At 38.8% G+C, this 22,612-nt stretch overlaps 1 protein-coding gene across 2 annotated transcripts in view; it reads left to right on the top strand.

Annotated features, from left to right (window-relative positions):
• Positions 1-22,612, top strand: part of SLC4A4 (solute carrier family 4 member 4) — a 282,976-nt gene that overhangs the window by 102,276 nt on the left and 158,088 nt on the right. For both annotated transcript variants that reach the window (XM_008157468.3, XM_054728471.1), the window contains 2 exons: positions 357-517; positions 9,521-9,700. In XM_008157468.3, coding sequence (XP_008155690.3) covers positions 357-517; positions 9,521-9,700 — 341 coding nt within the window. The remainder of the gene's footprint in view (positions 1-356; positions 518-9,520; positions 9,701-22,612) is intronic.

Raw genomic sequence — 22,612 nt, 5'->3', positions numbered from 1 at the left:
TGTATTTATTTATTTATTTATTTATTTATTTATTTATTAAATTTATCTTTATTGTTGAAAGTATTACAGATGTCCTCTTTGTTTTTTCCCCCATTGACTCCATCTACCCCACACCTGCCCATCCCAGGCCTTCAACACACTATTGTCTGTGTCAATGGGCTATGCATATAAGTTCCCTGGTTAATTCCTCCCACCCCCTCCGCCCATCACAATTAATGATATAATAAGTTTTTAAGACTCTAGGAAAGGAGACATTTTGGTAGTGCTGATGGGGGTGGAAACGGAGAGGTTGATGTTGCCATTTCCAAGGTAATTAGAATACTTTTAATCGCTATTCACGAATCTTATGTTCCTAGGTGGATTAAGTTTGAAGAAAAAGTGGAAGAGGGTGGTGAGAGATGGAGCAAGCCCCACGTGGCCACATTATCCCTTCATAGCTTATTTGAGCTGAGGACATGTATGGAGAAAGGATCCATCATGCTTGACAGGGAGGCTTCTTCTCTCCCACAGTTGGTGGGTAAGTATGTTGTTTTACGTTCCTATCATTTTTTCATCTTTTCCTACCTATTCATGAGTTTCCATCAATGCTGATGACTTCTAGTATAAGCAGAGTTGAATATTCTAGAACATTTATTCTCTCTCTTTTTTATGTTTGAAAACTAATAATGTTTCTTGCAGAAAATTTGGAAAATACAGACATATATTGAGAAGAACATTTAAAAAGTCATTCATTGCACCTAACATTTTGGTGTATTTTTATCCAGTTTTGTTTCTCAATCTTCTCTCTTATGCTTTCCATTTTTATGTTATTTTATAAAAATTAATATTGTGGTTATACTGTATGTACATAGATATGCATCTATTTTCTAGGGTTAATATTTTGAATGGAGACCCCACCCAATTTTTGGTTATATTGGACTGGATGTCTGGATACTAGCTTTGACCTTAGACATTGAACTGAGCTGCTCTGGGCCTCAGTTTTGTCGTCTGTACAATGGGGTTTAAATCCTCTGTAGGAAGGAAAACAGTCTAGTTCCTGGGTTGGGGCTGATTTTGTAGACGGAAGTCAAACTTCTTTAGCTGTAGGTAGAGAAAAGTTGTGTGGAGCAAGAAGCCAGCAAGCTAACTTATGGGTTAGTAACTGAGTCAGATCACGTTAGTTCTGAGTGTCATTTGTACAACCACCCGCAAGTCAGTGAACTAATGGTACAGGGCAGCTTTGGCATCTTTTGCAATTAGTGTTGTGTAGTGAATGTTAACTCATCATGTAGGACACCTTGGGCACACATAACTACATTCTAGACAGTAGTAATTGTTTTTATTTTCTAGCAGAACCAGAAGTATGGCCTAAGCGGCCTTATTACCCTTCAGATCTAGGTGTACTGAATAACAGCATAGGTGTGTTGCTCATTGAGCACACCTTCAAAAACAGGTGCAGGGGCTCTGCCTGTTATTCCTAGGAAAATTCCATAACCAGGTGACCATTGGACCTGTTGGGATGACTACACTTTCCCAAGGGGGTCTTCAGGGTACCTACTTTGGGATTTATGGGGAAGAGGATGTGGATCATGGCTCTACAGAAAGGGACTAGTGTAAAATTTCTGTGTAATTTCAGATTGCTGCAAAATTTCTTTAATTATCTTTAGACAAAAGGCTTGCCTGTGGCATCTGTGTCTTTCTAGACACTTGGGAGGTTATAGTACTTATACTGAAAGAAAAGATTTGTTGTCAGATGAGGCATATATCTGGCTGATGCATGTGTATTCCCTTCTTCTTCAGAGAGCTTGTTAGATTTGCAAAGAAGCCCCATACTTTTCATGCATCTGAATATTGAAGGTGCATGAGAAGGGAGAAAGACCAATGTGAAGATGCTGGGTGGACAGAATTAATGAGTTCATGCATTTATTCAGCAATGGTGTGTAAGCTTCTACAATGTGCCAGACACTGTTCCAGGCCCTGGAATTAGGTTTGCAAATCTACCACTTTGCAAACGGGATAAGTTACAAATCCATATCCATATAGTTAGTCAGAAGATAATGTAGGAAATACAGCTCTGTGTACAATTTTTCGTATTTGACAAGGCAGAAATGGACATTTGATATATGAGGAGAGATCTTGGATTATTGTATCAAGGGGAGGTGGGGCCCACCTACAAAGACAGAAGCAAATGGAAGGGATGGTTTTCTGGGCAATTTGTTCCGCTGTCGATTTTAAAAACTAAATTGAAATGTTACTTAAATATGAAAATATATCATGTTGTTTGGGTTTATTTAAAAAAAAAGATTTTTATCATTGAAACTCTTGTGGCTTTCAAATTCCATAGCTGAATGACGACTGTTACTTTAGCCAAGTGATTCTTTGAGGTAGATAAGTGTAAGGATTCTTCCTTCTCCTTCTACATCTCAGCCACAAGAGTGTAAAATCAGAAACATTAGGATTCTAAATTGAATAAAGGCATTCACATTGTATGTTCTTTATTTACAATGAGGGATACGTCAGCTTTTCTTATAAATCATCTTATGAATAAACTAGGATAGAACAGTAAGTGATCTCAGTCATACAAATACAACTCATACTTCAGTATAAACAGAAACATGGAGAACAAAAACATGTCTCCTAACAGAATGATTTGTATATTGGCGATTTAAGGTTTTATAATTGCATATGCATCTTACAGAGCTGAAAGCATCCTAAGTAACAGGCTGCCAGAATTGTTTCATGAATATCCTTCCTTAATGGCCTACTGGCACTACAATGCACTCTTAAACATACATGGGTATCACTCTTCACCCACTAACTTTTTTCATTTATTAAAGTCTGCACGAGAGATTATTATCTAGAGTGTTATGATTAGCAAAAATCAAAATGATTTTTGAGTGAGAACTGCAATCTCTGTATTCTTAGACTTCAAGAACTCATCTGGAGCAAAAATGTCTGAAATCAGACAAGTTGCAAAAATACATTAGAAATGCATACATGCAAGGCAAAATGGACATTAAATTGTGTCCTGGCAACGCATAGGCAGTCTAAGGGGAGAAGATGTGTGTGGTTTAAAGGTCACCAGAAAGATTCCTATATTCAAAAGAAAAAGTCTCACCATAGGCTTTTATTACTGCCTGAAATTTCATCATTTGGAGATTTATTTCACCGAGCCCAGAGAGTCCTGTATTAAAATATACCACTGTCTGACAAAGGTCATATATTAATTCCATGAGACACAGAGTGGTGTTGTAGAAAGGATGGTGGGTTTACAGTTGAAGGGAGTTTAATGAAAGATTATGTCTACTAGCCTGGATGACTGTGGGATGGACAAAGCAAATTCCTTAACCCTTTGCACTCACTTGCTTTTTTCTCGATTCCTTTATTCTAATGCTAACCGTGTCGAGTCACACTCGACATCCGAGTGCAAAAGGTTAAACGCTTTAATGGTCTCAGTTTACTCCTTTGTAAAAGCAGGATGAAGGTGGACTTCTCAGGTGTGATTATTATGTTCTTACATAACTATGTCAGCATACATGAGTTTATCCAAATCTTTCTCCCGGTCACCTAGCAGAGGGCTGAGTGTAGACTGAGTCAGGTAGATGTTCAGGGACTTCGTGAGCAGGAGAAAAGATTCTGAAAGGTGTAGTGGATGGATCTGGAAATAGTTAACAGCTTCTGCGCTGTGCCTAGATGTGGTCAACAAGGGTGACGAAAGTTAAAGTGGAATTACATACTTGGACTTTCTGTAAAACTGTCTTTGGGATAGTCATCACCAGATCTTAAGGAGCTTCTGTTCTTCAGCAACTAACCGACCTTTCAGTTGAAGTAGAGGACATAGTCCCACATTATAGTGGAGCTTTGTTAGCCAATGACCAGAGAGGTTCTGGTATTTACTACATTTAGGAAAGGGTCTCCAAGCATTCTGTGTTCTCACTTTAATTTTCCATTACCTTTTGTTATCAGCTGTGAACTTTTTCTATAACCTCCATGCATTTATTTAAAAAATTGTCATTAAAATTTAAAATTAGACACTACTAGGTCACCTTGTACTATCATTAGTTAGTAATAGGTTTGCTCTGCGGTCCCTGGGGCGAGCAGGCAGAAGAGAGGGCCAGGGGTGCATTGTGGAGCTGATGATACAGAGAAACAAGTCAGAGGCAATTAAAGAGGCAAACAACAACAACAACAACAACAACAACAACAAAAAACAATTCACAAGTGAAAGAAAGAAAAGAAAGGACCAGATTTGCAGGAGTGCAAGGAAAAGAACATGTTTGAGAGAGTCTAACTGGCTGAAAAGAAATACTTAAAAATCTTCTGAAACAATCTAAACCTTGCAGAAAGTTAAAGAAGATGAAAGGGGGAAAAGCCCTTATTTCATTTCATTTCATTTCATTTCATGTATTTATTTAGTTCTCACCCTAGGATATGTTTATTGACTTGAGAGAGAGAGAGAGAGAGAGAGAGAGAGAGAGAGAGAGAGAGAGAGATGAGAGAGAGATGAGAGGTGAGAGAGAGGAGAGAGAAATATAGATCAGTTGCCTCCTGTATGCATCCCAATTGAGAATTGGACCTGCAACCTTTTGGTGCATGGGATGATGCTCCAACCAACTGAGCAACCCAGCCAAGGCTCTGATTTCATTTTAAATGACAGAAGATAGAATGGCAACTTGAAGAGTTATTGTCATTATTTGGTTATCAAAAAATTATTATTTTTTTTAGCAGAGGGTGAAGTGGAGTTGTTTTGTCCTGAATTGAGAATTATGTGCAGCTATGTCTTAATTGAGATACATTCTCCTCCCCACCCCATTTATCTCAAAAAATGAGAAGAAAAAGTAATAATAACAAGTGTGATTATATCAAAGAAACAATAGCAAGATTTTTAGCCTTTTTTGCAGTCCACCTGCTACTCCTTCTTAGTGGCATCTGTTGCCTCGAGTTTGCAGGCATGAAGGAACCTGGTCATGAGCAGAGGGAGACTGTCTAAGCAGTCGTTCCTTGCCTCACACGTGCATAAAAAAAAAAATTCAGCCCAATTCTGATTCTCCTCAGAGCCTCTTCTTGTTTTCTTCATGCAGAATCCCTTCTTAAAGCTGGTAGAAAATTTTGTCTTTAAAGTATTTAAAGGATAAACACTGATTATTTTGGTAGCTTTATTATTACTATCATTATAATTCTACATTTAAAGAGTGTCACTCACATATGAAGCAAGTGCATTGGTATTTTCCTCCCCTCCTAAGTTAAAAAAAATTATGTCATTTCAGGTATTTTATTATGATGGGACATGGATTAGGAAAATGTAGCTCTATTTTTAGAGTTCTCATTTTTATATTTAAAGGCGTTCCTGAGCTATGGCTGTGAGCAGATGTGTTAGTTACACCTTTTATATTTTCAGAATAGTAATATATTTGTTTTTTTCACAAATCTATGTTCATTTCTAAATAATCCAGAAAAATATAACACAAAAATCAAAATACCACAAATCTGATCATGCAGAGCTGTCCTCCTGCAATTTTTCTGTACATCTGTTTCCAGATATGAAATTTATTTTACAAAACAGGATCATACTATTACACTTTAATCTGCTTTTTTCTAAACTCAAAAACATAATACAAATTTTCTTTCCACATCATTAAATAGAAATATAACCATCATTTTAATAGCTGCAAAATACTTAAAAAATCTATTATTGGGCATTGAATTGCCTTTAAAATTTTATTGTAAAGAAAAGAAGTGTCCTGGCTGGTATGTGTGCTCAGTGGTTGAGGGTAGACCTATGATCCAGGAAGTCATGGTTTGATTCCCGGTCAGGGTACATATCTGGGTTGTGGGCTCAGTCCCCAGTGTGGCAGCCAATTAATGATTCTCTCTCATTGATGTTCTTGTCTCTCTCTCCCTCTCTTTCCTCTCTGAAATAAGAAATATATATATTAAAAAGAAATAAATGAAGATCACTCAGGACTGGGTCCCCAGACCTCAGCTTTAAAAGATAAAAATAAAAAGAAGTGAACATTTTTGTCCTCTTATGAAACTGTTTCCTTAATACAGATTTCCAGTGGTGACGTATCCAAAGGGCTTGAACATTTTAAAGGGCTTTGTCATGTGGCTGTGGGTGCCTTAGGACAGAATGCACTGGTTACTACACTCATCATCAGTATGTGGAATTGCCTGTTGCACACATCCTTCATGTCCCGGGGGATTCACCTTTTAAATTTTGCCACTTTAATAGATTAACAGAGACCTCGTAATTGGTTATATTGTGAGAATTTGTTCAAATTGTCTGTTAGTCTTGGCGTTAACTTGGGTGTTTGTATTTCCTTTAAGAATGTCTGGTTTGGCTCAGTGGATAGAGCGTCAGCTTGTGGACTGAAGGATCCCGGGTTCGATTCCAGTTAGGGGCACATGCCTGGGTTGTGGGCTCGATCCCCAGTGGGGGGTGTTCAGGAGGCAGCCAATCAATGATTCTCTCTCATCATTGATGTTTCTATCTCTCCCTCTTCCTTCCTCTCTGAAATCAATAAAAATATATATTAAAAAAAAAAAAGAATGTCTCCTTTGGCTTTTTTTTTTTTTTTTTTTCTGTTGCATGGCCATCTTTCTGTTGGTTTGCAGAAGCTCTGCATGTATCAATATATATATATATTTTTTGGTTTAGAGCTTCCTTTTCAAATAAAGAAAAGTATTGTGTGATACGGAAAAAAATCTAAACTGTGAGCCAGAAAACCTGGTTTTATTTTGGGGTATTTTGCCTCTAATTGGGCTATGTCTGTGAACATGTTTCTCTTGCCCAGTCTTTTCTCATCTGTGGAACAGGAGGTTGAACTGGACGCTCTTTGCTATCATGTAGGGTTGGCACATTCTTTCCCAATTGGTAACGTCTGTGGAGTTTTGACACTGAAGGCTTAATTTCAGTGTAGCTATGAGATGTTACTGCCCCCACTTTCCTTGAAAGGTTTTGTAGTTGATACTTAAAGAGTTCCCTGCACTGTGGGCCACTTTTATGGGAACTTAATGAAAGGCATAAGCCACACAGATGTTTTAACCTGTGCTAACTGGTGATTTCCAGGCTTTAGTAACAGAGGGCTGGCTGTGCCTATTGGAGGCTTGGTTGGAGATTACAAGGGAGGGCAAGAACAGAGGGAGGCCCTGCCAGGAAGGGTAGATAAGAAACACTTTAATCCACAACCCTGGAATTAGGTTAGGAGTTTGATAACACTTGCAGCCGATATGCTGGGGCTGTTTGTTTATTTTTGTGGTTCCGCTGTCAACTGGACTTTCCACATTGATCAAGACTTAAAGGGAAAGTAGAGGAGTTGTGTTTGGTAGCACCTAATTACTTTTGCTGTGGAGCAGAGGGTTCATTGTAATTTCAGAATCAGTTCTGAGAGTTTTGTTGAGCATGGTTTGCATAGTTAAAAGTATTCAGAGCGAAAGGCCATTGTCAAACCAAAAATTCTGATGGGAGAGACTCTTCCAGCCTTGCCCAGGCTCCCTACCAAGTGGTCCAGCGTGATGTGATATTTATGGCATCTAAGGCACGTGATGGAAAATCTGGATTCCGCCTCTGTTTGGCTCCCAAATAGTTGATTGTACACTGTGTAAATCATTAGTTTCTAGTCCTAGGCTATGAGGCCAGGTCTGTGAGTGCTTGCTTTGTAAAGTTGAGCTGCTGAGAGGTTTGGTCATGCCCCGGCAAATCCCCTTGAATATTCCTAACCTTACAAAAGGTTGGGAATGCTTGGGAGATGCTGTTATCCTAACAGCTCCAGTCAATTTTCTCTCATTCTCTCCTCCCCACCGCCTTTATTTTATTTTATTTTTTCCCCATCACCATTTATCCATCCTATACCCTCTTCCACCTCCTCCCTCACCCCCTGCCATCACCACACTTGTCTGTGTCCATGAGTATTTTCTGTGTTTTTTTTTTTGTTTTTTTTTTTGCTTGCTCAATCCTCAATCCCTCTCCCCCTCCCCGACACCAGAGCCGTCTGCCTGCTCTCTATCTAGGAGTCTGTCTCTCTATTTTACTTGTTAGTTCAGTTTGTTCATTAGATTCCACATATGAGTGAAATCATATGGTACTTGTCTTTCTCTGACTGGCTTAGTTCACTTAGCATAATGTTCTCTGGTTCCATGCATGCTGTCACAAAGGGTAAATTTTTCTTCCTTTTTGCAGCCAAGTAGCATGGAGTTTTGTTTTCTTCTCCATTTTTGTAAACTGAGAACTTTGCCCAAGGAAAATATTGATATGTGCTAGATGCACCCATGTACCTGGAAAGGTGGGCATGGGGTGCATTGTTCTGGTTCTATGCAGGGACAAAAGCTCTACCCGCATCCTGCCATTGCATGTCTTGCACAAATTCTGTGATGCTTTGTGCTGAGTCCTATTTTGGACAGAGGAAATGTCAAATTGTAATGTGTGACATTAGGATGGGGTGCACCAGGGTACATTTGCGCTGACTTGTGAGAAAAAGGATTTCATATTTTTGAAAATTTAAAAATTTTTTTTTCAGTTACAGTTTACATTCACGGTTATTTTGTATTAGTTTCAGGTATACAGCATAGTGGTTAAACAATCATATACTTAACCAAGTGTTTCCCCTAATATTTCCAGAACCCCCCTGGAACCATACAAAGTTATCACAATATTATTGACTATATTTCCTATGCCGTACTGTACATCCTAGTCACTGTCTTATTCATGATTAGAGTAAAACTTGTCCTTCAGCAGAGCCACCCATGGAGCAATTTCTATGAAACACAGTCAATCATCTTTTCTAGTGAAAACCATTCCTAAAAAAGGAACTAATAAAATATTTAATTTTTTTTGTAGTAAGAATAAGATATTAAAATTTCATAGAAAATTGTAGTCAGGTTATACCTTAAAATGACTAATGGGTTATGTTGGATCTAAACAAGAATAGGCATCCCTTCTGAGATAAGACTAAGGCATAATTTGTAGTTTAATTGCTTTTATTGGATTGATTGGTATTCAAATAACCTGATATGGGAAGGCATTGTTTTCCTTTACTGGGTCCCATTATAAAGAAAGTAGAACATTACAGAAGAATTTGAGGAAATATTTTAAAACATCAATAATGTCACTACTTTTAATTTTGCATATTCTCTAAGTTTTTTATATCATTTATATTGCTGGCACACTTGCTATGATAGAGTACATGAACTTTTCTAATCTTATCTTTTTTTCCTTTAATTGAAAAATGTAAATTGCTGATTTATGCTGTTACTCATAGAAGAACTGATTAATGTGTATTTACTATTGAGTGGGATTAAAAAAATGAACAAGAATTTTTCCTCTCCAAAAATATAATTAATACTGGAATATTTATAGCTCTCATTAATACCAAAATTCCTGTACCTGTATCTTTACCCTTCTCATAAGGTGGGAAGTTTGAAATTTGGAAAATAGTATATTGATATTAAATTTGAGGATGACATCTTTAAAGTTAGAGTAAAAAATTGACTCCGTGGTCTTGTGACTGAGTTTCGTTTTTGTTTTGCTTTGTTTTTGTATCAGATATGATTGTTGACCATCAGATTGAGACAGGCCTTTTGAAACCTGACCTTAAGGATAAGGTGACCTACACTTTGCTCCGGAAGCATCGGCATCAAACCAAGAAGTCCAACCTTCGCTCCCTGGCTGACATTGGGAAGACCGTCTCCAGTGCAAGTAGAATGTTTGCCAGCCCTGATAATGGTAATGCAGGGCCGGCTGTCTGCTGCTCTCTTTACCAGTCTCACCTTTACTCCATCGCTTGTCACCTTTTGTTTAAACTCCCTCTCCATACTTCTTCATGCTCAAGTTCATACGCCACAGCCATTTCACAATGACCCTTTTTATCCAGTTGGGCAGGTTTGCGGTCCTGTTGGAAAGATTTCAGTGGCTGTTGTAAGCTACAAATGCCAAGATGCCTTGCTTGCTCCATATACATGGATTCTGATGGACTGGGATGGTTTGGTAATAATGTTGTGATGAAACAACTGAGATGAATCAGCGGAGGTGTAGATTATTGAGGACATCAAGGAGTATGCTTTCGACATGGTAGTTTGTCAGAATTAGGACAGACTAACACATGAAGGCTCTGAGATCTCTTATAGTGAAGTATTTGCTTGGTATGTGAGCTGGTATCCAGCTTGTAAATGATCATCAAAATAAGGCTCACTGTTATTTTTCTACTTAAACACACAATCTGATCTTTAGTTATATGATAATGTTAGCTAAGGAGAATAATGATTCCAGGTGGGACATGAACCTCATTATATAGCAATATGAAAGACTGTCTTATTTATATTCTATTGCATTCACCAGAGCTTTCTGTAAAGGGTCCTGTCTTCTGTGTCATTGTCTTTGTTTCATATAAATGTCATGACTGGATACAATCTGAGAAGGGAGAAGTTAATTTGTATGGAGTACTGAAAAATGAGGGCATGGTGGGAAGAGTTGCTGAGCATTGAGCTGGTACAAGTAGGTCTCTCCCACCCCACCCCCAGTCGTTTTTTAGTATTAAGAGAAATGAGTAGATAAGGGAGCTTCTAATTCACTGCCCTCAGCTGCATTTTCAGAATAATATAAAACATGCTGTCACGGAAAAGGTGGGCTAAGTGAATTGTATAAACTGAATTTTAACTCAGCCGCTCCGTTTTCCGGAAATTTTAGTATTCCTGACTGAATATTAAAATGAATGGTAGTCTGGAAGAAAGCTTACTATTAGCTCTATTTTTTAACCATTCCAACCTTGTAATTTCTCATGAGTGTTTAGTTCTTAAACAGAACCAAATAAGAAGTTCAGTTTTATTAAATGGCTTAGATATTTTTTCAAAAATAAAATCAGTTATAAATAAATAATTTAAAGAAAAATACTGCTTATAAAAAAACAGCCACAAAATAAATAAGATAATCTAGAACATTCCTACTACAATTTGATGGCCCTGCCATTACCTGGAATGTTACTGCTGACTGGAAATATTTTGGTTTTTTAAAATTGTGTTTTTGAAGAGAGACATTGTTTAGTGGCTGGAAATGTTATGGGATGAAGAGATTATTATAACTGATGTCACATATATTTCATTTTAAAAGCACCCCGTGTTTTTAAAATTGTGGCAATTAAAATAAAATTCTGTCTTTCATATTTTATATATTACTCTTTCTCTGGCATGAAATGAAATTCCATGATTTAGAGGTTTTTTTTTGTCATGGTGCTAGTATAAAGAAGCAAGAATCCTATATAATCCTATGTAATAAAAGGCTAATATGCAAACCGACCAAATGGCGGAACAACTGGTCACTATGATGCACACTGACCACCAGGGGGAAGATGCTCAATGCAGGAGCTGCCCCTAGTGGTCATTGCACTCCCACAGGGGGAGCGCTGCTCAGCCAGAAGCCAGGCTCAGGGCTGGCGAGTGCAGTCGCGGTGGCGGAAGCCTCTCAGGGGTCCCAGACTGAGAGAGGGCGCAGGCCAGGCTGAGGGACTGCCCTTCCCTCACCACCCCCAGTGTATGAATGCTGTGCACTGGGCCTCTAGTCCTATCTAATAAAAGAGTAATATGCAAATTGACTGTCACTCCAACACGCAAGATGGCTGCCCCCATGTGGACACAAGATGGCTGCCACAAGATGGCCAGCAGGGGAGGGCAGTTGGGAGGGACCAGGCCTGCAAGGGAGGGCATTTAGGGGTGACCAGGCTGGCAGAGAGGGGAAGTTGGAGGTAACCGGGCCTGCAGGGAAGGGCAGTTGTGGGGGACCCAGGCCTGCAGGGGAGAGTAGTTGGGGGTGACTAGGCCTGCAGGGGAGGGCAGTTGGGGGGGACCAGGCCAGCAGGGGAGGGCAGTTAGAGGCAATTGGGCTGGCAGGGGAGCAGTTAGGCATCAATCAGGCTGGCAGAGGAGTGGTTAGGGGGTCATCAGGCTGGCAGGCAGAAGCGGTTAGGGGCAATCATGAAGGCAGGCAGGCGAACAGTTGGGAGCCAGCAGTCCTGGCTTGTGAAAGGGATGTCCGACTGCCCGTTTAGGCCCGATCCTGGGATCGGGCCTAAACGGGCAGTCGGACATCCCTCGAGGGGTCCCAGATTGGAGAGGGTGCAGGCTGCGCTGAGGGACACCCCCTTCCCCCGTGCATGAATTTTGTGCACCGGGCCTCTAGTAATGATATATTTGCAAAGAGAAGAGGAAAACGGGTATGACAGAGTGAGGATGCCTTCTACCAGTGTGGTGTGATCTTCATTTTCATAGATGTTCAGGCAGAGTAGAATTAGGAACAGATGGGTCTTGGAGGCCAGCATCTTGTGCTTTGGGATTGGAGTAACTAATGAGTTGATATCACTCATCACTCAATCTTTTATCCTATCAGTAGATCTTCGTACTTCAGAGGAAAGTTGAAATTGCTCTTGTCACTCACCTTTTCTCTTGTGACGGGTTATATAGCTGGGCAGAAAGCAAATAGGAAGGGCAGGCAGTTCTCTTCCTTTCTGGCTCTCCACTTACCCTAAAGCATGGAATTCAAGGAGGGCATTTTAAACATGTTATTATTGACCATTGTGTTACTTAACTCCTTTTAAACATCCAGAGGCAAGAATTAAGATTTGGCTTTGAGAAATTCTATAGTAATGAATCTCATGTGCTTCCAGGGTGGTACACTCTTACAAATGAACAGATGGTTAAATGTTGGTTTTCTAGAGGCCCTTAACTTACAAGTTTATACAGTTACCTTGGTATATTAGGGTTTAGTTACGTAATATTTTTAATGTTATGAAATATTCCTAGGATACATTTCTAAAAATGAATTATGGAACTCTTGCTACTATTTTAATAAACCAGAATCTTATATTGTAGTTCGAACTAGATTCTGATATCTCTATGTAAAATCTAGATAAACTTGTCATAGTCTAGAAAATAGACTCAGTGACACTGTCAACTTTAGTTATAAGAGCAACAATGTAATTAATTGGTAGTTGAAATTTATGAAGATACTGGATAATCAGAAATTTTTTTATTTCACAGTGGTATACTGGAGCAACCTCTTGTCTACTCATAAGAGTCAGTTATCAGGAATTTTGTGACCTTGTTGTTATATATAGCTGTTAGTAAAAATTAAATTATATAAACATATGCTTAAATACTTATATTAAAAATGAAGGTAATAAAAACTCAAACTTCATCACTTCCTACTTATTTTACTGCATTTTGCTATAGTCTATGCTCTTGAGGTTTTTTACATCTACTGTGCCTGGATGGTCAATACTATAAAATGATATGCTATTGTGTACCTCTTCCCAGCTCTGCATGTAGTGACTGGTAGTATTTACACCAGATGAATCAGCAAAGGCTACAAATCGGGGCTAAGATTTATTGGTGATTGATTGTCTCTAGACTTAAAAAAGTGATGAAGAAAATGTTAATAATGCAGAGTCAATTTAAAAGTGTATGATGGCCATAGTTGCCTTAGTCACCTTGGCTGCTACAAGAAATCACCATAGACCGGGTGGCTTAACCAACTGCATTTATTTCTCACAGTTCTAGAGGCTTGGAAGGCTGGGATCAAAGTGCTGCAGATTTGGTATTTGCTGAGGGCTCTCTTCTTGGCTTGTAGATGGCTGCCTTCTCACTGCATTTTCACCTGGTGGAGACAGATGATCTTTGTCCTGTCTTTCCTTATAAGGACACTAAATCCCATTCAAGCTGGCTCATGACCTATTTACCACCCAAAGGCCCCACCTTCTAATATCATGACATTGGGGGGTTAGGATTACAACATGTGAATTTGGGGAGGATACAAATAGTCAGTCCATAACAGCTGTTAAAATGTGAATAGCATAAATAATTGAGGAAATATTCTTCTGGTATTCAGAAACTGTTATTATCCAAGTTAGCAAAGGAGTTACCGACATTATTGACAGGTGAGTGAAGTCTGACACGTGTCTTCATTGTTTTGCTTTTGTCTTGCTTATTAGCATAAAAGATAATGGATGTTCATCATGGATACTGGAACTGTGCTTGTTTGCCAGTTGCCACTATAAGTTGGCTACAGACAAAAGAGTTTGGTGAAAATCAGCAGAAGCATTCTATGAGAATCAACTGGCACAGGCAGGCAAATTACACAAGTTTATTGTTGATTTTATTATTATTCATATGTGTGCTGCACATCCTTTATATCCTTTATAAAATTTACTACACACAGACACACACACACACACACAAACACACACACACACACACACACACACACACACACGTTTTTCTGCCCTGCTTGAGAGCTGGTTTTCAAATATTTACCACTACACTCACTACCAGTCCAAACACTGTCTATCCATAGCTAAAGACTAACTCTCATGTTCAAGGTCCTAATGTGGCTTGGAGTTCAAGACAACTTAGTGTTGTTTTTTTTAAAAAAGGGTAAACATTTTTATTTATAATAAATTAGGGAAGAATCAGGCCAGCTTCCAAATTGTTAATTATTGTGAAATTGCTACTTGTCTGAGACATTTGTGAATTCTGATGGATGTGTCTGCCAGGTAAGAGACTTTAGGCAAGTTCTATAATTTCTCAATATATTTATTGAGGCATTTCTATAGAGTTGGTGTTTACTGAAGAAATTAATGAGGTTATTAATTCCTCTGATGGTGGGTTTTCCTTTACCTATTCTATTTCTCACTATCATTTCAGGTTGAACTACATGAAATTGCCATTTTTGTGGGTAAGATAGAGTTGACTGTTGGTAATTTCATATAGTTCTAATAATTTGGTCGGAGACACGTAGGTGATAGTTCTGTATTATTATGGCTTACTAGGAAAGAATAACATTTAAGCCTAGGAACATTCCTTGGTAGTATTTAAAAATCAAGTAACCAATCAATGTGTTTCTCTCACATCAGTGTTTCTCTCTGCCTTTCCCTCTCTCTTCCACTCTCCCTAAAAATCAATGGAAAAATGTCCTCGGGTGAGGATTAAAAAAATAATAAATAAATAAATAAATAAATAAATAAATAAATAAATAAAAATCTAGTAAGATGGATTCAGTTTGCTTTTTATTAGAAAGTGCAAGTTTATACTTGGTTTGGTATTCATCAATACATACTAAGATGTTTATGATAAGGTTACCTGATAATTCTGCTTTTAAAAGCCATGGTTTATAGGATGATCTGATTTTTAAAAATACCACTTACCATTTACATGGATACTTCTGATATGTATGGTCTAAGCTCAGAAAAGATAAATGAGACCTGCCTTGAGGACCAGGATCAACCAGAATCCAGGATCACTGCCTTTGTGGAAATTTGGGCAAAGCTGTCATCGATTTGTCCTAAACTGTTATAAAAATCAGTTCCTTGTCCTTCATGGTTGGGGAGTACCATACACTTTACTGGAAAGTGACTTTGGTTATCCAATCAGACCTACACTTTGAATTTTATTTTTCCTGAGTACAATTTCATGAACCCATTTTTCATTTGTATTTTTAAGTAAAAAATTCGAAAGTAATTTAGTACTCAGTTTCAATATCTATCAAACCGAGGTAATAAAAATTAAATGAGATACTCTATGTAAAATGTCTAGAATGGTAATTGTCACATAGTAATCACTCACCCAATGATATTAAATTATATATATGTTTAAGCACAATTAAGGAAGAAAATCTCATATTAACTAAGAGTGATTTTTGGCATTGTATTTGCCCTGTAGCTTACTATTTGGGAAGACACCTATGGATACAGTGCTGATTTATTTCCTCTGCCCTTTGGTAGTGTCATCAGCCATGGGAGAGACAGGAGCCTGTTTCCATCTCAGTCCTCTTACGGAATACCGGTCCCTGTCAGTGGTTTTACATTTTGTTGAGTGTCTGTCAGGGAAATGCTCAACCACACTGAGAATCCAAGACTTAGGTGAGAAGTTGGGAAAGGTGGCAGCTCCAGCCCCGGGCAGTCAGCTCCTAGACCTCATCCTGCTTCCGCCAGGCTTTCTCCTGGTGCCATATGGCGTCTTCTTTACTGTTTATTGGGATATAGACTACTCCTGGTTGACTTTATCTTCCGTCCACCACTATTTTTTTTCCTGTCAAGTTTGAGAAATTAGATCCACTTGCTCCCACCACTTATATCTCTCTGGATTCCTCTTTTCAGTGTTATCTGCCAGGCATAATACTGCTTCCTTGCTTTCCACCACATGCTGTTTCTGACATAAGCACACAACATCTTCAGATTTTTAAAAGTCTGTTCAGTTTCCTAAAGTGACATAGGTAGTGGTTCACAACGTAGAACAAACAGTGGAAAGAAATACATTCTTTTTGTTAATAGTAATTCTAGGCCCCATTGAAATGGCAGATTAGCTAGGCTGTTGTTGCTTTGGATCTGATTTGAGATTAGTGTCTTCAAGCTCTTTGGTTTGGATAACAGATCAAGCTGCCTCGATGCTGGCATGTGGTGGATCTGGCTGGGACCACTGCCAGGTTTGGCGGCTTTCTCAGTCTCTTTAGAAACTCTTAGCTTTTTGTCTGGGCTCTGGATTCCAGCTTATCTTGATTGTCTCTGGCTGGGTGGTTCTACTTGGTGCTCCCTCCTCACTCCCCCGCCCCCCTCCCATATCCTTGAATTCAGACCTGGTCCTTGAATCAATGGGTGAGGCAGGTATTTTCCTTACTTCCTTCCCTCAAAGATTCTGTTCCGCTGAAGCAGGCCATCATGCACCTCTAGCTCTGAGATGGATCCATCGACAGACCCACATCACCTAAGATGAGGCATCTTCCCAGGTGCCTTTCTGCATACAATCAGCTCTCTCCAAAGCCAGCAGCATCCCTCCATCTGTTCTGTTCAGAACGCTAATTCTGCATTCATTTGCGCAGCACAAATGAATATCCTGGCCAGAAACCAATCATCAAGCTCTTCTCAGCCTTAGATTTAATAGCCAATCCATGGAAAGTTTCTATAAAAGTACCTGAATGAAAGTGTTTCCTAATAACAGTAGTTATCGTTATTGTTTTCATTATATTTCTAATTCATTTATCAGACCCCATTCTTATCTTCCTTTCTTTTCCCCAGGTAGGTGACCAATCTTCCAGCTTTATAATGTTCAGATCTTTAAATAAACAATAATACATTTTCCTCCACGGGTCATTCCCTCCTTGTATGTGGTAGTCTGTTCTGCTCTTTATGACAGTGAAGAGTCAGGCTTAACCAGTTAACTGCCACGAATCCAAAACGAAAACCATCCCCATTTCTTACATATGCACTGGAATATTTACGAATTTAGGTTACCATAGTTTTCTTTACAAACCCAGAGATGTCACGAACGAGTCTGATTTTAAAATTGGGTGACCAGAGTTGATATGCGAGGTTTGCATCTATAGACGCTTATGGCATACAAAGTTAAGATATAATCACAAAAGTGAGGATTTAGATTTTTACATTAAAGGCCTACTTTATAATCTTCTTGAAGACATGGTATTATCTTTTCCAAAGGCTACACTAATCCTGGGCTTATCCTTTGTAGTAGTGTGATTTTGAGCAATTTATTTTAATTTTTTTATTGAATTATTAGGGTGATATTGGTTAATAAAATTACATAGGTCTCAGGCATACAATTCTATAATACATCATCTGTATATTGTGTTATGTGTTCACCACCCCTTGAGCAATTTAAATAACCTTCTTGAGCCTCAGTTTTTATGTGTGTAAAATAAAGATAGTAATGTCTTATTCCGTGTATACAACCAGGAATAAGCTATCTTTGTGAAAGTATTTAATTAGCACAACATGATGTACACTGTGGGGAACAGGTATTACCCAGAAATATTTTAAGGGGCAAATTTAGTGCCTTTCAGATTTAAAAATGAGGACAGAACTTCAATTCGGCACCTTTATTTTGTATTCTATTATTTTCTGTGTCTCTCAATTTTTTTCTTCCACTACTCCATATATGAAAAAAGTAAAACTTATTGGAGTTTTACTTTTTAAACAGTGTTACTTTCATTATCAACTTCACAGATGCCAAATAATACATAATGAGGTATCACTCATGAGCTTTATAATATTTTTAATTTAGAGTTGAAAATTGATCGGTATGTCTGAGCAATGACAGTTTTTAGTTCTCAATAAGTAATATACGTGCAACAGGATGTTAACATGAAAGGAACATATTTTAAAGTGTTACTAATTGCCAGTCTGTTTTGCATAGCCAGAGTCTGTGATGAAGTAAAGTAACTGGCCCTTTACTGACTGTTAGCCCTGAATAAATCTTTCAAGGCTTAAGGTCCTTGGTAGAGCTGCCCATATGAAGTCTTGTTTTCCCAAGCCTTATCTTGTTCTAAGAGCAAATAGGAGAGTAAGAGTAAATCTGGGATCAGGTCCTGATATCTGTGAAAGGGAAGTAGAGAGGAGTAGAGGGAAGATAGGCAAACACGAGAAAAGGAGTAAAGGCAAAATAAAGACATGAAATGTGAGCACTGTGGACTCTTTCCTGTGTCTTCTCAAAAGAAAAAAGGGGAAATAAAAGTCTTCCGAGATGATTAAGCATGCCTAATTCTACTCAATCCCTGTTTCATTACAAATACAAAGGACGAAAAGGAGATCATGGCAGATTTGTGAACCTGATTTCTTAAGAATCACCTTTTAAATTTAAAGCAGATTGCAATCTTTAGGGTTTCCAACACGCTTTTGGATGTTGAACAGAGAAGACATCGTTCCATCAATGATAATAGTACTAGTAGCAATGATAACACCACCTCCCATTAATTGAGCACCTATTATATACCAGGCATTGTTCTCTACTATGGTTCTAATGTATATATCATTATCTCCATTTGCAGATGAAAAACCTGAAGCTCAGAAATGTAAGATAACATGTTCAAACATACAAAATGGAGGAACCCAGTTGGTTAATAACAATATGCTACTGCAACTACAGCAGGTCACGAGCTTCCTCAGGTGTAATTTATTTCCCACACATCAGTGAGTTGAGGTCTCTTTGTGTGATCCTATGATGTTGAAGGGCTCTGGCAGGAATACATACCAAACATGGCCGTTGGATGTCTTCATTGGCTTTTCCAAATGGAAATTTGTAGACAACCTGTCTCGTGTTTACAGGTGAAATGTTGCTATGCTCTTGGGTTAAATTTCTTGGCTAAATAACAGTATGAAATGCATAGTAGTTGCTCAATAACCACTTGATCATACAACATTGCAATCCTGAAGGAGTCCTAAAACTTTAACATAAGTAAAATTTATTTTCTTCTTAATAAGACTGTTAAAAAATAATTTTCATGGAGCAGATTCTTGGTCTACTTGAATAATTCAATTAGGGACACCCTCCTCACTTGAACAGGTTTGGGATTGATGGTTGTGGATAAGTTGATTCTCCAGGGAAACATGAATCAAGAAAAAAGTCCTCTTCACAACATCTTTTTCTACAGTCTAGATATTGGAAACCATCATTAAAAAATCTTCACAGCTGTGTATCTTTCCTTATCAATTCCCAATCATATAAGCCGATTTCTACCTTGTTCATGCATGAAGTCAGGCAAAGGTGATTTAAAAGAGAACATGTAAGATAGAAACAAAGCTAAGTTGTTTATTTTGTAGCTTAAGTGTACAATAAAAACATGATTTGGAAAAGGTGTTTGCTAGCATATTATTACCATGGTATAATCATAGAAAGTTCAGCTCCATCTTTGGGAACAACTTTCAAAATTTTATCTTTGGAATAAAATTGTGAAGAGAAAAGAAGCAACATGAAAGGGTTATAGAGTTTGTACCTCCTTCTGCACAGAAGTATGCGCAGGGTCCAACAAATCAAAATGTTGTAATTTGCCAATATAAGTAATGGATACTGTGAGCCTCCCTGTTTTCATGATGGTAAGTAGCCAGATGGCTCCAATCAGCTTTGCTGAGACACAGGTGCCAAGTCTCTATGGGCTGTTTCATTTTCATGCCTGTCTTTGGAGCCAGGTTCTTTCCTGGTGTGTGGCAGGCTTCATTCCACTGTCTTCTTGATGGTGAGGTTCAGTGTCATTGGAGATAATCTATGCAGAAAGACTTTCCAGCTTTAGTTCCCAACCAATAACACATTGATACATTCAGTGGAGGAGAGAGAAGCTACTGAGAAAAGTTCGTTATTAACATCTGAATTTTGGAGTGGCTGCTGACCTCTTTTACTTACTTTAGGAGCAAGCCATGGCATCAGAAAACTACATACTGCTTAGAAGCTAACAAATGAGAGCATTCTTTTGAGTTTACTTTGCATTACCAACCTCTGTTAGTTCTCACTGACCTGGAATTTCAGTAGGTTCTTGCTTGGGCCTACATCAATGGCTGCCAGTTGTCTAGCCTCTCTCATTGCCTTTAGCTAAGCCTGCAGGAATAATGGCTCTTGAAGCAGGTCACTCAGTTGTCCAAAGAAATAGGAGGTGAAACTTGGTCAGTATGATAATATATGTTTCTGAATGCCTCCCTCTTGACAAAAGCAATTTTGGAATAATCTCAACTGGTTCATTTCCTTTTATCATGTTTCTTAGTGCAATAAAAACTTGCAAAGAAGTTCAGTTATGGGAAACAATTAAAAATTCAGATTGCAAAGAGAAGACATCAGACTTGCCTCAAACAGGTGCTGGCACAGATGGCCCACTCACAAGTGCTGGCTTTATTTACAGCGTTTAAACATAGATAGATAAATTGACAAAAATGTTTTTAGATTTTATAATGTGCCGAATGCCCAAATTTGGCCATAAAATTACATTAACTTATGTAAATGATTCCATTTAAAACTTGACCTCCCAAGTCACCAATAGCCTTAAGAAGACTACTTGTCTGCCCTGTCGTATATATACTTGTGTGAATAGATGATCTAATCTTTGATTTTAGTTGGCTATGCTTTGTTTATTGCCTTGATCATTAAGTGCCTGTCTGTCTTATTAAGGGGGGAAAACTCTCTCACGTTGAATTGTATGGAGTGTGATGGTTAGATATTTCCAACCTCTTTGTCCTCCTGGAAGGGCAATGATGTTGCCTATTTCTTAAGAATAGCAGAATAGATAACATGAAACCCTAATGAAACTATCTTCAGGCAAAAGTTGATGAAAACTATCTTGAGGAACCATACTATATACTTAGCCTGCATCATTATTCTGTCTTGGATGTGGTCTAAGATTTGGCATGGGTGCACCAAATTGTAAAATTATAGTAAAGCAAATATTAAAGGGCACCAGAAAATGAGTACTAATTTGCATTCCTAACTTGGTTTGTATTAAGGTATTGATTTAGCTATCTCCTAGTCTCATGTCTGGAAGGGCTGAAAAACACTATCCCAGGGATGGGCAACCTTTTGAGCTTGGTGTGTCAAACTTCGCCAAAAAACTGAGCATAACTCGGGTAGTGTGTCACTTTGAGGAAAAAACTAACTCCAAGACTCTAGTCGCAAATGTTTCATCCTCAGGAGCAGCAAATGTTTCATCCTCGGCATGCGGCCGCGTGTCATCAGAAATGGCTACGCGTGTCAGTGCTGACACGCGTGTCATAGGTTCGCCATCACTGCACTAGGCAGAAGAAATTGCAAACCAGTTCTATATTCACCAGGGAAAATATTCCAGAAGTGGAAGTATGAACTGTTGCTTTCTGCATCGGTGCACAGGATCCATAGAAGGGTCTGTTGGGCAGATCAGAAAAAAGCTGCTTACTAATACAACACCCTGCTCCGTGCTTCACAAAACTGTGTGGACCTTCCCTGTGTGTGTGTGTGCTTAGGTGGTGCAAAATTATTAACAGTCTTGATCTTACATCTTGGATTAGTGTTCATTATGTGACTCTCTCCTCCGGATCCAATCCATGTTTTGTGTATTAGCACTGCAGGGCGGATCATCCACTGGTACTGGGGGAACTATAATGATTGAATGTAATGTTTTCCTTCCGTGTTGGAATTTGTTCTATCAAAGGATGCAGGGTCACGGGAGGGGGTGTGTGTCAATGTAATATGTCATTATTCTCCTTTAACCCGCTTGTGTGATTTGCTTTAGTATTTTTTCTTCTTAATTAATGCTCCATCCTCATCCTTGCTGTGGCTGCTCATGTGTCCTCCTCCTCCTCCTGTCTTCTGCTTCTGACACTAAAGCCCGCAGCCCGCTTGAGAACTCAGTGCCCTGCCTAGCAACCCGCACCCTGGACGATGACCCTCGAGTGCGGCGTGCTCCCAGCGTGGGATGGCTGAGTAAGTCAATGACTGGGGCAAGGGCAAGGATGGTGGCGGTGGCGGTGGTGGGCAGTGGGAGGGCAGCGAGACTGGGCTGATGGTTACTGAGTGGAGGGCCTCCTCAGGATGCCTGAAAGGATAAGGCTTGCAGATTCCTAAACTCACAGTGACTGGTTTATTCCTGCTGCTACCAAATTGTACAGCAATAATGTCTTCTCTGGGTAATCTGCCATCCTGAATTCAAGTTGAGTAGTTTGTAAGGTAGCGGAAAGAGATTTTTTGTTGTTGGCTTATTTTAGAGAGAGAGAAGAAAGAAGGAAAGGAGGGAGGGAGGGAGAGAGAGAGAAATTGGTTGTTGTTTTACTTATTTATGCATTCATTGCTTGATTCTTGTATTGTGCCCTGATCGGAGATCGAACTCACAACCTTGGGAAATTGGTACAAT

This window comes from Eptesicus fuscus, chromosome 2 (genome assembly GCF_027574615.1).
Source record: "Eptesicus fuscus isolate TK198812 chromosome 2, DD_ASM_mEF_20220401, whole genome shotgun sequence".
Lineage (NCBI taxonomy): Eukaryota > Metazoa > Chordata > Mammalia > Chiroptera > Vespertilionidae > Eptesicus > Eptesicus fuscus.
Note: the sequence above shows the minus strand (reverse complement) of the source record. Positions and strands in the feature narration are given on the sequence as shown.